This window comes from Andrographis paniculata, unplaced genomic scaffold, assembly GCF_009805555.1.
Source record: "Andrographis paniculata isolate CXL003 unplaced genomic scaffold, ASM980555v1 Contig61END, whole genome shotgun sequence".
Classification (NCBI taxonomy): domain Eukaryota; kingdom Viridiplantae; phylum Streptophyta; class Magnoliopsida; order Lamiales; family Acanthaceae; genus Andrographis; species Andrographis paniculata.
Window position 1 is genome coordinate 1,837,888 of NW_026137597.1, and position 15,625 is coordinate 1,853,512.

A 15,625-nucleotide genomic window follows, 5' to 3' on the forward strand; every position below is an offset into this window, starting at 1 on the left:
GACATTATGTTTGTTTAGCTGGGAGTGGGCTATCGATGTGATATTAATGACGGGAGTGGGCTATTGATGTGATATTGATGATCATTTAGCCGAGAGTGGGGCTATCTATGTGACATTGATGATTGTTTAGCTCGGAGTAGGCTAACGATGTGATGTTGATGATTGTTTAGCCGGGAGTGGGCTATCCATGTGATATTTACTATTGTTTTTCCGGGAGTGGACTATCAATATGACATTGATTATGTTATATTGGTATATCGCTATGTGTTATGATGGGATGAATTGTCACGAGTATTGCCTTGAATTTTTTGTTATGGTTGGTTGCACTTTCTGTTAACGTAGTTATTTCCATACTCAGCTAGTGTTGCTGATGATATTACATTTTTTCTTCTACAGACTCCTTAGCTGGACCCTCGGGTCAATGAATGGCATATTATTGGGGAAAGGGTCTCTTGTATTACGACGCACTCATTTTTGGCACTATTTTGTAATATGCTTGTGTCACTCTTTTCATACCAGTGTTTCGGGGTGTTACAAGTTCTCGGCTCGTGTGTACTAAGGCTTGTCTAATTTTTAATGAGTCTGAAATGTCTTTCTATGCCTAAAAATCTATTTAATTGGCTAGAAATGGTTCCAACCCAAATAAGGTGGAACATTGTAATATTTTAAACCCAAATACTGAAAATGAAATTGTAGGTTATGAAATTCTAGAAGATATCAAAATGAGATTGTTTTTGATAATCTGGTAACATCTGATTTTGGGCTCCCTGAAACAACTAGTGAAATTCAAGTTGAAAATGATAATATTGATCCTTCAAGGCTAGAAAATTATAGTTTAACAAGAGATAATACTAGAAGAACAATAAAACAACATAATAGGTTAAATGAATATGATTTAATTTCATTTGCTTTTGAAGTGTTTGAAATGTTAGATGGCAATGAACTAAAGTCATATGATAAGACTATTAAAATTGAATTTAAAGAGGAATGATTAGAAACTATGGGTGAAGAATTACATTCTTTACATGTTAATAACACTAGGACATTAGTACCTAAACGTATTTAATGTTCTGTAATAGACAATAAATAGATTTTTAAGGTAAAACATGAAGATAAATATGTTGGATTGAAGGCTAGACAAGTGGCAAAAGGCTTTACACAAAAGGAAGGAATAAATTACAATGAAATATTCTCACTTGTGGTTAAATTTACAGTTATTCGTGTTATGCTATCTCTTGTTGCTCACTTTAATTAGGAACTTAAACAAATTGATGTTAAAACAACTTTCTTGCATGGTTATTTAAGTGAAAGAAGATATATGAAACAACTTAAAGGTTTTTTTGATAAAAATAAGCCTAACCGTGTGTGCTTATTAAACAAATCCTTGCATGGTTTAAAACAATCAAATAGAAAATGGAATATAAAGTTTAATGAATGCATGCAATTCCTAAGCTTTATTAAAAGCAAGCTTGATCACTGCTTGTACTATAAAACAATTGAAAATCATCAAATTTTGTTTTATTACTTTATGTAGATGATATGTTATTAATAAATCCCAGTTTAGGGTCATAAAGCAAGTAAATGAATGTTAAAAAAAATGGTTTGATATGAAGTAACTTGGCAATGCTAAAGTAATCTTAGTGATGAATAATATTCATAATAGGAAATTTGGACTGTTGTATTTGAATCAATAAGCTTATATTAAAAAAAGATATTAACCAAAATTTCTATGCTTGATTTAAAATCTGTAAATTTTCCTATTGCCTCTCACTTTGTTTTATGCAAGAATCAATGTCTAAAATCAGAAAGTGACATTGAGTATATAAAGCATGTTCCCTATTCCAATGCCATTAGTTCGGTAATGTATCTAATGGTAAATACTCGGCCAGATATTGCATATACGTAAGTTGTCTTTGCAAATATACATCTAATCTTGGTATAGAATATTGGAATGCATTAAAGTGGCTTTTTAGATATCTAGTAGGTATTGAAAATATGGGACTTGTGTACGGTAAATATGATTGTGGTTTAAATCTGAAAGGTTATGTGAATTCGAATTATGCAAGTGATAGGGACAATAAGAAGTCAAATACATCATTTGTATTCACTTTTTGTAGGTCATGTGTGAGTTGAAAATCGCATTACAAGATATAGTAGCTCTTTCAACTATTGATTATGAATATATTGCAATAACTGAGACATTGAAGGAAACAATATGGTTGAAAGGTTTGTTATCCGAAATTGGATATATTTATTATGATGTTGTGTTATATTCTGATAGTTAATCAAGAATTCAACTCTGTAAAAATCTTGTCTTCATGATCGTAAAAAATATATTGATGTTAGATTTCATTTCATTAGGGATATTGTTGAAAAATGTGTTGTTAAAATTGAAAAGATTCCTACATAATACAACCCACCTGATATGGGTACAAAACCTCTACCTATGTCTAAATTTTTGTCATGTTTAAAGGCAATCAATTGTGACAATAGAGTGAGGTTGCTGCAGGGTGCAATCTATTTGTACCTATGATGTTTGGATTTTTTTATTTACTAACTCAACGTTTTTTATTTTTTCTTTTTAGGTACTAGGCTGTGATAACACCCTCAAAGCATCAACTAATTGCATTGTGCCATAAAACAGGTGGAGATTTGTTGGGTTTTATGACCCATGCCCAATTCTCTCTTTGACCTACAATCCAAACTTGTGACCTAATTTGAGACTTACCCTACTCACTAAAAACCAATTTTGGACCATTGGATATGCTAGGGTTTGTTTGTTGCCGTTAGATCTAGTATTGATATATATAAGTGGATGTTTGTTTTGTGGCTGTAATTCACTCATTCATTCATGTACTATGTTCGTTTCTTGTTCTCTTCTGCGCAATTTGGGGGTGTCTCAGGCTGTTCATCCTCTCTATCTTCCTTGGTGGTTTCCGCCAGAGTTTCCGGTGAGGAATCGTTTTCCTACATTGAGACTGCATCCGATGCCATTCTTCTACAGTGTAAGTTTGTCCGTAGGTAACTTGTGAGTGATTTTATGGATATTGCTCTGTATATTTGTGTCGTTGGATTTTGGGGGGTTTTGCTAAGTCTGTGGTGTCAATTCGCTCGTTATTGGGTCCGATCGCCTATTTTGTGGGTGCCTGTCATGTGTATTTGGTGCGAGGCCTCATCCTTTTTTCGAAAACACTTCATTTTTCTTTGAGGTATATATTTGAGTTATTCTTTGGAAATACATTGTGTTCCTGTGTTTTCTACTTCGAAATCCCTAAAACACTAAAAGAAGTTTTCAATTCAAACCACAACATAAATAAATGATACAGAGTTAGATTTCACAAAGTACTCCTCAAGAACAATGGTGACAAAAGCAATATAAGTCCCAAATGACCTATACATTGACAAAAACTTCCCCAACTGCATTCAGATAGAAAGCTATCATTCTTCCTGGAAAGTAAGCAAAAAAATAGCATATCAAAATACAACTGATAGATGAATCATTCATATATCCCATTTATGCAACATACACTTGATTTTTGTAATAGTGGAATAAAAGCAAATTAGGTAATATTGTTGCACAAAAAATAAGACGATCATATATTTAAAATAAATAAAGGCACCTAAAATTTAGGCTATTTACATTTATGGTACAGGATGTATTTTTAATTGCATCCAAATTAAAACTAAGATGAAAGTAATTAATCCTTTCAACATCGAATTTCATGAGAAACTGAAAGTAATTGTCTTAAAAATGGATAAGTATAATGAAAAACTGAGAAATAAGAAGACACATATAAGTACAACAAAATAATTGGGCAACTATTATAGCTATAAATAAGACATAACTAACAAATTCACAATCACACAAAAAATGTGTCAAAAGTCATGCTTAGTCACAAAGTTACCACAAGAAGGGTCAAGACATAAATAGAAACAAAATGACAGAGAGTTTTCTAAATAAATAAATGTGTTGTAAATTTATATCCCAAATTGATGGATTTTATGTGAACAATATATGGTATCCAAAATACGATTAGCAAAAGCAATAAATGAATAAAATACAAATCAATATTACACAAAATCGAAAAAGAAACTAACACTTAATATTAAAAATAAAATAAATTTATGGGAATTAACCAAAAACACAAACAAACAGCTCAATTATTATGAATTGAATTAAACTTTCTGTTCGTGCATTTTTTTCTATGCACATTGAATCTAAAGATTGAAAACTTGTATCGCGATAATGTTCGAAATTTCCGAAACTAATTACAATAGGTTCGGAAGTTCCGATACTAATTAAAATAGGTTTGGAATTTCCGAGACTACTAAAAGTCTCGAAGTTTATGAAACTGATTGAAATAGGTTCGGAAGTTCAGTGACTAAAAGCGAAATTCCCGAGACTAATCAACATAGGTTCGAAATTTTTGAGACTAAAAATCTTGGAATTTTCGAGACTAACGAAAATAAGTTCGAAAATTTCAAGACTTCTCCTAAACTAATCAAAATAGCTTCGGAAACTTCGAAACTAACAAAAAGTCTCGGAATTTCCAAATCTATTTTAAATAGATTTGGAAATTCCGAGACTAACAAAAATAGATGAGAAAATTTCGAGACTAATTTAATATAATTTCGGATTTTTAAATAGTCTCAAAAATTCCGAGGCGAAAAAATTTAACTGATTTAATATTTATTATATATATATATATATTTATATAGTTTCATAATTGATTCCAAAAGTAATTCTGAAACAAATAACCAATTTTTTCGATAGTGCTAACAATCATTTAAAAAATTGTAATATAATTTTATCATGAAATTGTTATCGGTAACTCTTAATTGTCACAATGTTAAATTTTGCAACAAAGTTTGCAATTATCAATTTCTTTTTTGTTTACTAGAAGGGTCATCTAAAATGTTAGTACTATTTTTTTATATCACCAACAAATTTTTTAGCTACAAATTTTTGTGTCAACTTTAACAAAAAGCTTAGCCAATAATTATAACAAAATAACCTCAAGTCCTGAAAGATATAAAAATCACTTCAAAACGAATTCGAAACTATTAGGCGATTCTTTTTTAGATTTTGGATTGGTTTGATTTTTGTTGAAATATATTTAGATAGCAATATATTATATTTATGATAGTTGTCTAATTTAAGAGATTTGTATGATTCTTGCCTTATTTAAACGATTTGTATATGGTATCAAAGTCAAATTCTCTCCAGATACATTCATGACCCATTATATCTCATATATATTTTTATATTTTATTGATGTATCTGCTTCTATTCACAGTCATGCTGTTATTTTCATGTCGTCTCCATCTCTACTACTCCACTGACAAAGTTTACTTTCGACTTTAACAACATTGAGAGTCCTGTTTTCGACTGTAACTCTATTGAGAGCGAGGGACTCCTGTTTCCGACTTTAGCTCTGTTGTGAGCGAGCGAGTCCTGTTTTCGACTTTAGCTCTGTTGTGAGTGAGCGAGTCTTGTTTCCGACTATAGCTCTGTTGTGAGCGAGTGAATCCTGTTTCCGACTCTAGCTCTATAGGGTGAACGAGTCCTGTTTTCGACTCTAGTTCCATTGTGAGAGAGCGAGTCATGTTTCCAACTCTAACGGTGTTGAGAGTTCTGCTTCTGACTCTAATCCAGTAGATGACTACACTACTTTCAGTCAATCTTGGCAAATTGAAATTCGTTCATGGAAGATCTCAACTATATCTTTTTCAGTCACTTCTCACAAACTCAAGTTTATTCGATCATATCTTGAGTTTGAGGAGGGGTGTTGAAATATATTTAGAAGCAATATATTATATTTATGGTAGTTGTCTTATTTAAGAAATTTGTATGATTCTTGCCTTATTTAGACGATTTGTATATCACTATTAATATGTACGTATTCTCATTATTGAAATAAAAAATTTCAGTTTATTATTCTAACATAGTATCAGAGCCAAATTCTCTCCAGGTACATCCATGACCCGTTATATCTCATATATATTTTTATATTTTATTGATGTATCTGCTTCTATTCACGGTCATCATGTTATTTTCATGTCGTCTCCGTCTCTACTACTCCACTGACAAAGTTTACTTTCGACTCTAACGACGTTGAGAGTCTTGTTTCCGACTCTAACTCTATTGATAGCGAGGGACTCTTGTTTTCGACTCTAGCTCTGTTGTGAGCGAGTGAATCCTGTTTCCGACTCTAGTTCTATAGAGTGAGCGAGTCCTGTTTTCAACTCTAGTTCCGTTGTGAGCGAGCGAGTCATGTTTTCAACTTTAACGGTGTTGAAAGTTTTGCTTCTGACTCTGATCCAGTGAACGACTACACTACTTTCGGTCAATCTTGGCAAATTCAAATTCGTTCGTGAAAAATTTCGAGTATATCTTTTTCGGTCACTTTTGACAAACTTAAGTTTATTCAATCATATCTTGAGTTTGAAGAGGCGTGTTGAAATATATATAGAAGCAATATATTATATTAGGATACAATATTTTAGGATATTTATAATACAACATATATTATATTAGAATACAATATATTTTATCTTATAACATAACATATGTTGCATTATATAAATATATGTTGATCATCCATGTGGTCAAATCAACACCTGCTTACTTGACCGGATTAGCACAGAATCCGCAATCATACTAAAATTCACGTGCAAAGAATAAATAGTTACGGTTTGTTTTTTTGGTGAAAAATACAAATCCCAAAAAATAATATCACACTTATTATTTTTATACTCCCTCCGTCATCCAATTGTGTGTTCATTTGACCGGGCACGGATTTTAAAAAAAATATATAAAAATAGAAATTTTTACTTTTTTTGGTAAAGAAAAGTGGTATTTTTTTACTAAAAATGGAAACAGGAATAAAATTAGATGACAACAAAAAAAAAAAAAAAAAAGGAAAATGAGAATAGATTTGAATGACGAGGGAGTATTAGTTAATACAACTTCCTAAACTTTATATTAAAAAAAATATCATGTCAACCATTTCACTAAACAAACAACCTTTAGATTTTCGCCGGAGTAGTAAAAATTTGAATTTGAATAGTTGTTTAATGTGATATTAATATATATATATTAATATGATTATAAAAATAAAAAATTAATTTTTAGTATTATAAAAAATAAAATAAATATTTAATATAATATTTTCTAAAAAAGTTAATTAAATAGTAAAAAATCTTTAAAAATCTAAAAACTAAATAAATAACACAACATAAGAATTTTAGGAACTGATGAATAAAAGCAGGTAACATCCAAATATTTATAAAGCATTCAATTTCTTACTGTTACGTACGAAATTTAGAATTAGGTTAAAAGCCCAAGGTAAAAAGAAGAATGGGCCTGGCAATAGGGTTGATTGAACTGGCTGAAGGACACCGTGTGGAACTCAAGGAAAATTCAGGACGGAAGGACCTCAGGTCGGTAGGTTCTCAAGACGGAAAGACCTCAGGTCGGAAGGTCTTCAGGTCGGTAGGTCCTCAAGACGGAAAGTCCTCAGGACGGAAGGGCCTCAGGTCGGTAGGTCCTCAAGACGGAAAGACCTCAGGTCGGAAGGTCTTCAGGTCGGTAGGTCCTCAAGACGGAAAGTCCTCAGGACGGAAGGGCCTCAGGTCGGTAGGTCCTCAAGACGGAAAGACCTCAGGTCGGAAGGTCTTCAGGTCGGGAGGTCCTCAAGACGGAAAGTCCTCAGGACGGAAGGGCCTCAGGTCGGTAGGTCCTCAAGACGGAAAGACCTCAGGTCGGAAGGTCTTCAGGTCGGGAGGTCCTCAAGACGGAAAGTCATCAGGACGGAAGGACCTCAGGTCGGTAGGTCCTCAAGATGGAAAGACCTCAGGTCGGAAGGTCTTCAGGTCGGGGAGTCCTCGAGACGGAAAGTCATCAGGATGGGAAGTCCGCAAGTCGGGTAAACCATAGATCGGATAGAAGGCGAAGTCGGGCAGACGCGGAGGTCTGTCAAGAGGAAGGTCGGGCAAGGAAGAGGTACGGACAGACGCGGAGGTCTTCGGTCAAAGACGGAGGGCGGCTGATGCGGAGGTCAGCCCAAGTGAGGTCGGGCGAAGAAGCAGGTCGGGCGAAGGACGAAGTCGGGCCAAAAGGGCGGAAGGTCTGTGGTCGGCTCAAAGAGTGAACTATAGGGATATTTTGGTCTGCTGAGGACGCGTGTCAGCAGGAGAAGGGTTGGAAGACGGTTGGGAAGGAGACGTTGTAACCGTTCGGGTGACGGTTTTTCAGTACGGTTTCCCAGAGAATATTTAAAGGCTTGGATAATCATTTGGCAAGGCATCTTCAATCAACTTCAACAAAGCAAAGTCAGATTTGGGGATCACCACTTTAAATTTCAGTCTTTTATTTTCCAGTTTATTTTCTGTACCATACAGTGTTTAGAGATTCCTAATCTCAGGCACTAATTAATCAAGTTTAAGGATATTTTCTATATCTTTGAATTTTACTTTATTTTTGTTGAAAAACTACATCAACACTTACATTCTGATTCTGCGGTTGTGCTGCATTGAACTGAATTTAATTAATTTGTTGTATCCATTTCAATCACATGCTTACCACTCGAATAATGAACTCTCTAGCTTCCCAGAAATCTTCATCGCTACAATTTTCCGGTGCCGGACAACGTAGGCTCCCGAGCAAGTAGCCGCTGTTGATCGCTCTCTTCAAAATCCGTTGCGCCGTGTCCTTCAACATCCTTTGCATTTAGCTCATCCGGTTTCGCAGCATAAAAATTTTCTGGATCATGCTCAGCTAAACCATCATTCTTCGCTAATTCGATCCTCTCGTGTTCAGTCTCCGCCAATGCATCCATTTTAGCTCGATCTCGATCCCTTGGGTACGCACAATAGAGAAACGAGTAGATTGTGCAACATATCAGCATAGGGATGCCGATTGCAGTGTAGAGTGCCTTCCCGAGCGATGCTGCATTTTCTCTGTCCGTCTCGATGCTCACTTCATCTCTCGAGGTCTTAGGGATCGGCTTGTAGCCGTACACGTGCTGAGTAAGAATTCCAACCACGGGAGGAGCAAACGACGACAATATTGACTCAAATGACTTATCCAGCGCATAAATGCTTGTTCTCGTTCGCTTGGGGACTATCTCTGCAAATATTGGACTGTTTCCACGTTAAAAGAGAGTGTTAGAACGAAAAAAAAAAATCGTAAGATCGTATAAACGCAAAAAAATCGCGCTAATAGGCACACCATAAGCATAAAAAAAAAATACTCACATTGCCATTTACAGATATGCTTATATATGCTTAAATACTTAAGCACGGGTTTTAATAGAAATAAATAATAATTATTTAATTTTTTTCATTTATTATAAAAAAATATAAAAAATGTTTGTATAATTTTACTAAAAAAGAAACACATATATATATATTTTTGTTGGACATGAATCCAAAAATACTTGAACGTGAAGGGAGCTCGAAGACAAACGGCAGAGCCGGAGCCTCCAGGGCGCGGAGCTGTCCAACAACAATGGAGCCGTGGAGCTACTTCAGCAGCAATGGAGGCCGCCCAGCATCAATGGAGCCTCTAGTCCGTGGAGGCCGTCCAGCATCAATGGTGCCTCTAGTCCGTGGAGGTTTCCCAAGAGCAATGGAGCCCGAGTCCGCGAGTTCGATTTTGGTTTGATATTTTGACAAACCGTAATCGGCGGTTTGAATCGTTTGGGCAAGTCTACCCGAAACTGCAGGTGACTTTTAAAACACTAAACAAGAAAGTACGTTTTTTATTCTATTTTTCTGCTTTGAATATATTCTTTTTACCCGAACAGACTCTTTGTAGTACTTTCGGAACTCACACCGACGGAATCGACGAATGGTCTTGGAGCATCCAAATTTTAGGCTTCGAAAATTGGCACGCCCAGTGGGACCAAAGTTGAATTTTACGAAGAACGATGTCGGGGCTTACGTGGGGTTCATTTGTACCGTTGGAAGAAAGATACAGAATTATCACAAAACATCCTATGCTTCAGACCTCAAGGCCGGGGCAGGCGGGAAGCTGAAGTCAAAAGTCCGCAGAAGGATGGAGCCAATAGGCTGCAGAGGGTTGGAGCCACCAGACTGCAATAGGTTGGAGCGAACAGGCTGTGGAGGGCTGGAGCCCTTGGCCGTTGGAGTTTTTAAGAGCAGTGTTGAGCCTCTACGAGAGGCAAGCGAATTTCCAGCATATGGCATGATCTCGTCAGGGTGATTCAGCAAACAACCAATGCGGAATGCACTAACGCCGCCCGGGGGATGTCACGGTCCGTACTAATCTCCAATACATTAGGACTGTCAAAACATTGGGGCAAGTAGGGCAGGCTGCAGAGATGCAACCGCCGCCAACCTTCCATCAGCAGGCATCTGAAGTGCAGCTACTGCCACCAAATCAACAGTAGGCCAAGCCTCTAATAGACGACGATATCATCGCAGATTGCATAAGGAAGATATTTTTTTTTTAAAAAAAAGATTTGAAGAGAAGCCTAGTGCCACTTTGAGCGCTGAATATTCACCTCCAAAGGTTATGGAAGCTCCATACGAAAAAGGAGGATGTAGGGGCAGAGATTCTAGAGGCCATGAAGGCTCTATACAAAAAGGAGACTGTAGGGGCAAAGACTCTAAAGACTATAAGGGCTCCGGAGAAAATGAGTTTCCCGGGACACAAGCTCCAGAGGCCATGGAGGCTCCATATGAAAAAAAGTCTACACGGGCAGAGGCTCCATACAAAAAGGAGCTTGCAAGGGTAGAAGGCCTAGCGACTTCAGGTGAAAAGGGTTTTGTGGAGGCAGAAGCTTTGACCACAAAATTAGAAAATGGAAAGACTTATTCGTATCCGGCATTGGAGCTGACCAAATGGTTTATTCCTATTGCTAATACCATGTCGGCTAAAGGGCCTATGAGAGACGGGCTTGGCACCCAACAGTCAAAGCCTTCGGTTCAAGATTGTCTAGGACTGAAGGCACCCGCTAAAAAGCCGTCTTCATAAGAATGACATTTGGTAAATGATGAAGTTCCAACATAGAGGAGGCAAGACGAAAGACGGTCAAGAGGGAGCCTAATATCGGTGTCACCATCCCAAGCCCGAAAGCCTCATAATTAAAAAAAAAAAAGAAGTATACAAAGGATCCAAGCCGGAGGCCATTGTAGCATATGTGAAAGTTGCCAATGGGAAACGGATTTGGATTGTTATCACGGCTGACCAGATCACCATCATTCCCAAGGCGACACAGTATCCTCCTATCGTGAAAGAGAGCCAAAAATGGATTGCGAATGTGCTGAAGCCTTCCACTAGGGTGCAATAAGAGGGCTCAACAAGACTCAAAAGAGGCGATCTCAAAGAAGAAATTTACAGATTCGTATGGAAGAGGAAAGGTCACATGAATCGTCTCCGAAAGAAAAGCAGATGTAGGAGCCGCCTCAAAAAAAGAAGCAAGCTATGGAGCCGCTTCCGGAAAGAAGGTAGGCTGTGGAGCTGCTAAGAAACCAGACTTTGGAGCCGTTTTCAAAATGAAAGCAAATTATGGAGCCGCTTCCAGAAAGAAAACAGATTGTGGAGCCACTAAGACAAAAGGTTGTGGAGCCGATTTTAGAAAGGCTGCTAGAGAGGAAGAATGGCCATTCGCTTTCAAAGCTCCGGAAGAATTTCAAGAATTAGAGAGAGTTGTTATTGACGAAAAGCTTATCGTCAAATCAAATAATGTGGCGGCTTTGATCAAATTTAAGAGGTTCTGGCTTGGCCAAAACCAACATGTCGAGCCTTTGGGCATTCGGGTCTCGATGAATGGCCATCCGCTTTATCAAGTTCTTGTGGACAACGGAGCCATTGTGAATGTGTTGCCAATTGGGACCCTACGGAAGTTCGGAAAGACTAGTGATGATTTGATTTCTACATCCGTAGAGTCTACCGATTTTTTGGGAAATTCTTACAAACCGGCAGGTATTATCACTTTAAATGTGCAGGTGAGGACGAAGGAAATACCATCAACTTTCGTGGTGATCAATAGTAGGCCATTCTATTCGGTACTCTTGGGATGAGATTGGATTTCACGCATGCGAGTGTGTGCTATCGACACTCCATCAAAGGTTAATGTTTTAGAATGATGAAGTCCAAGAAGTGAAGACCGAGAATGATCATTTTTTGATGAAAGTGACCACAGTTGGTGCGAGCAAATAGCTCAGAGCAAAAGGACATGACCTCAATGAAAGCAATCGTCCAGCCCTTTTGAGGAGGGCATTGTTAGACGTGGGTCCAAAAACACCTGAACATGAAGGAGACTAGAAGACAAAAAGCAGAGCCGGAGCCCCAAGACCGTAGAATTGCCCAACAGCAATGGAGCCGTGGAGCTGCCCCACCAGCAGTGGAGGCCTCCCAGCAGCAATGAAGCCTCCAGTCCATGGAGGCTGTTCAATAACAATGGAGCCCGAAAAATCTGTGGAGGCCTTCCAACAACAATGGAGCCCGAGTCTGTGGAGGCCGCCCAACAACAATGGAGCTTCAGGCCATGAGGCGGCAGTTTGACCCAACTTTACTCCCAAAGACATGGAGGACATAGTTCAAGCCTATGTTTGTCGGTTGGAGAAAGTTGATGAGAAGTTAGGGAGTTTGAAAGAATAACTGCACCACTCTCCTTAAAATTTAGGGGTGGTTGCTTATGTTAGGAGAAATATGGCAAAAGAAAAAACAACACACACGAAATAACATCCAATTTATCCAAATCTAGTGTATTCTTAATCTTTTTCAATAGTTTATCCAACTATGTCCCACTTTATATTGTCTTTTTGTTAATTTAAGTTTAGTTTTATGTTAATTTATAGTTCAAGTAGATTTTAGCTTAAATCTATCGAAATCATCTATCTAGGCTCGAAACTGTGTAGGCTCCACCAATAGAGCCGCTCCCCAATCCGACAACGGACAGGCTCTTTGGAATACTTCCGAAACCCACACCGACGGAATTGACGAACGGTCTTGGAGCATCCAAATTTTAGGCTCCAACAATTTTTTATGATAAACCTAAAAAGAAAAGTGAACATACATTTAGATGATGGAATGAGTAGTAACGATGAGATACCTACTTATTTGTCGCCGGAGCATTCCAAGAAATGAACAATCCCATGACGAAGAACATGAAACCGTGCAAGAACGCCGTGGAAGGATCATCGGGCAAGCCTAGCATTAGAATTGCAGCCAAAGGGATCGCCGAGCCGGAACTTATTTGCGAGAGAATAATCCTCCCCGCGTTAGGCAACCGTTTGGCGAGCACGTCGCCCATCTTTCCCCCAAACAACCCTCCTAGAGATCCCGCAACATTGAACATGGTCCAAATAACCGCGGTTGTCCTATGGGAGAATCCCATGAGCTCCAACCACATTGGCGCAAACGATAATGCTGACCAAGGAAATGATCCCGAGACACCTTGCGCAACAAGTATTTGAAACGAAGGCACTTTTAACACGAGTTTTGCGTCCTTGAATACGTCCTTTAGTTCTTCGCTAAATGATTTGTGCATTGCATTGTCTTTTGTTGCTCTAGAAAATCGAGGGTCATTGGCAAAAAAATAGACAAGGAATCCAATGAGCACGCTTAGAAGAGCGACTAGATGGAAGGCAAGTCGCCAACCAGGGATTCCGAGAAATGAGGTGGAGGCGATAAGGACGGAGATTAGACCTCCGATGATGGACCCGAGGTTTCCGGTGAGCTGTAGCCACCCGAAGGCGGTGCCGCGGTTGCTCTCGTCGGTCGAATCAGCGACTAGAGATTTTATCGCCGGCGTTACTATGGCGAGTCCTATCCCATTTAGGCCACGGGATATTGCTACCTACATGACAAGGAACAAAAAGAAATTGTAGTAATTTTATTTTATAATTAAAATATATTTGAAAATAATAATATTTTGATTTAAATAGTAGATAAAAAGGAATTAAAGTGGAGGTACTACAAGATTTATTAAAAATTTAATAAAAAATTAATTGAGTAAATAAAAAATTAATTATTATTTATAAAAGTAGAAATATTAATATGTAGATAAATAAAACTATCTATTATAAATTGAATATGTATAAATATAACAAAGACCAAACAAAAGAAAAAAAACAAATGACATAATTACCTTTAAATTCACTTTCAGATTCAAATTATTTCAATCAAACGACATTTATATGGAGTTTTGTACTTTTGTTTCAAATTTTTATTATATGTTTATCTTAATTTTTTTTAAAAATATAATATTATTTTTTAAAAAATATTATATTTAAATTAAAAACAAAATTACACTCCAAAATAAGTAAACGAATTGGTTTTCCAAATCTAGCATTCATATATCTGTTTGATGAATTTTTATAATATACACTTACCTGTATAAATTATATATATATAAAACATAAATAATTTAATTAAAACCTGCGCAAAAGTGGAGGAAATGGCGACAAGAAAAGTTGCGCCGGCCCAGAGCAAAGCTCCGGCGGCGATGACTTTGGCGCGGTTGTGGCGGACGGCGAAGTAGGCGGCGAGCGGGTAGCAAGCCGACTGCACGATGGATCTGAACAGCGTGAGCGAGCCGAGCCGGGTTGGGTCGGCGTGGAGCGCCGCGCCGACTTCCTTGTAGACTCCAGGCAGCAGCGACTCGTCGGCGCGCTCCATTATTCCGGCGAGATTAACCAGAACTAAAGTCAACGTCTCCGATCTCATCATGTATCATATAGGTATATGTATTTGTGTGGTGCAAACAAGGCCTTATGTTAATGTACTAGATCTATACCGTACACGGGTCGGGTAGCAGTAGATCTGGATCCATTTGTGTGTTTGTTTGGAGCAGTGAATTTTGAATTGATATTTTAATAATAAAAATTTTAAATTAAAATAATTGTATTTGATATAAATAAATATTGATATAATATATTAAATATAAAAGTAATTTTTAATATAATATAAAAATAAAATATTATATATTTAATTAGATATTTTTGAAAAAAAAAATTGGATAGTAAAATTGAAGGAGAATCCGCACGTTGGGGGAAGGCACCCACCTGTTTTCCACGTTATTCACTATACTTGACATTAATTAACGATACGTGTGTAGTTTTGATTCCAATAAATGTGTGTATATATATATATATATATATATTTATTGTTTAACTAATTCACACTCTCATTATCATTGATGATTTTTTTTCTTTTATTCTCCCGTCTCAATACAATAGTCTTATTTACTATTTTTGTCGATTATAAAACAATAATCTTATTTTCATAAATAATCATATCACCATAAAACTATTCTTACTTTTTCATTTTTATTACACAATTGACACTATTTTTTACACTAATACACTCACAGGGGGCAAAAAATAATTTTATCCATACTTTTTACCAATTACCAATATAATATCAATATTCCTTAAACAACCCAATTAAAACTATAGTTCTGGCATGAAGGGAGTATAAAAGATGATTATTTTATATTTTTGGTAAATTTATTAATGTCAAACATATTTAACAAATATAAATCAATTCAAATGAATTTCTAGAATCCACTCAAAAATTTTTTATTTTTATTTCTTCTTCATTAACAAATATTTTTATTTATCTTTAAAACTCTCAATTCTTTTATGAAAT

The 15,625-nt window shown here is 36.7% G+C and overlaps 1 protein-coding gene across 6 annotated transcripts; it reads right to left on the reverse strand.

Moving 5' to 3' along the window:
* Nucleotides 1–3,272: 3,272 nt before the first annotated feature.
* Nucleotides 3,273–14,754, reverse strand: LOC127260248 (uncharacterized). Of its 6 annotated transcripts, none has more exons than XM_051287953.1 (3): nt 14,414–14,754; nt 13,090–13,832; nt 3,273–3,447 (listed from the first exon to the last, which is right to left on the reverse strand). In XM_051287953.1, the coding sequence occupies exons 1-3, from the start codon at nt 14,702–14,704 to the stop codon at nt 3,336–3,338; spliced, it is 1,146 nt and encodes a 381-aa protein (XP_051143910.1). In that variant the 5' UTR covers nt 14,705–14,754; the 3' UTR covers nt 3,273–3,335. The 6 variants fall into 6 exon arrangements, with proteins under 6 accessions (XP_051143910.1, XP_051143913.1, XP_051143909.1 ...); XM_051287956.1 differs by having other exon boundaries at nt 13,086–13,832; nt 14,414–14,749; XM_051287952.1 differs by lacking the exon at nt 3,273–3,447 and adding an exon at nt 8,434–9,144 and having other exon boundaries at nt 14,414–14,740.
* Nucleotides 14,755–15,625: the final 871 nt, after the last annotated feature.

Bases quoted from the DNA above. Each gene is read 5' to 3' on its own strand.
- LOC127260248 (XM_051287952.1), bottom strand. From the start codon at position 14,704: ATGATGAGATCGGAGACGTTGACTTTAGTTCTGGTTAATCTCGCCGGA. The intron at 13,833-14,413 runs GTTTTAATTAAA...CTTGTCATGTAG, and splicing joins TTTCCTCCACTTTTGCGCAG to GTAGCAATATCCCGTGGCCT. The intron at 9,145-13,089 runs GTAGGTATCTCA...ACGTGGAAACAG, and splicing joins AATGCTCCGGCGACAAATAA to TCCAATATTTGCAGAGATAG.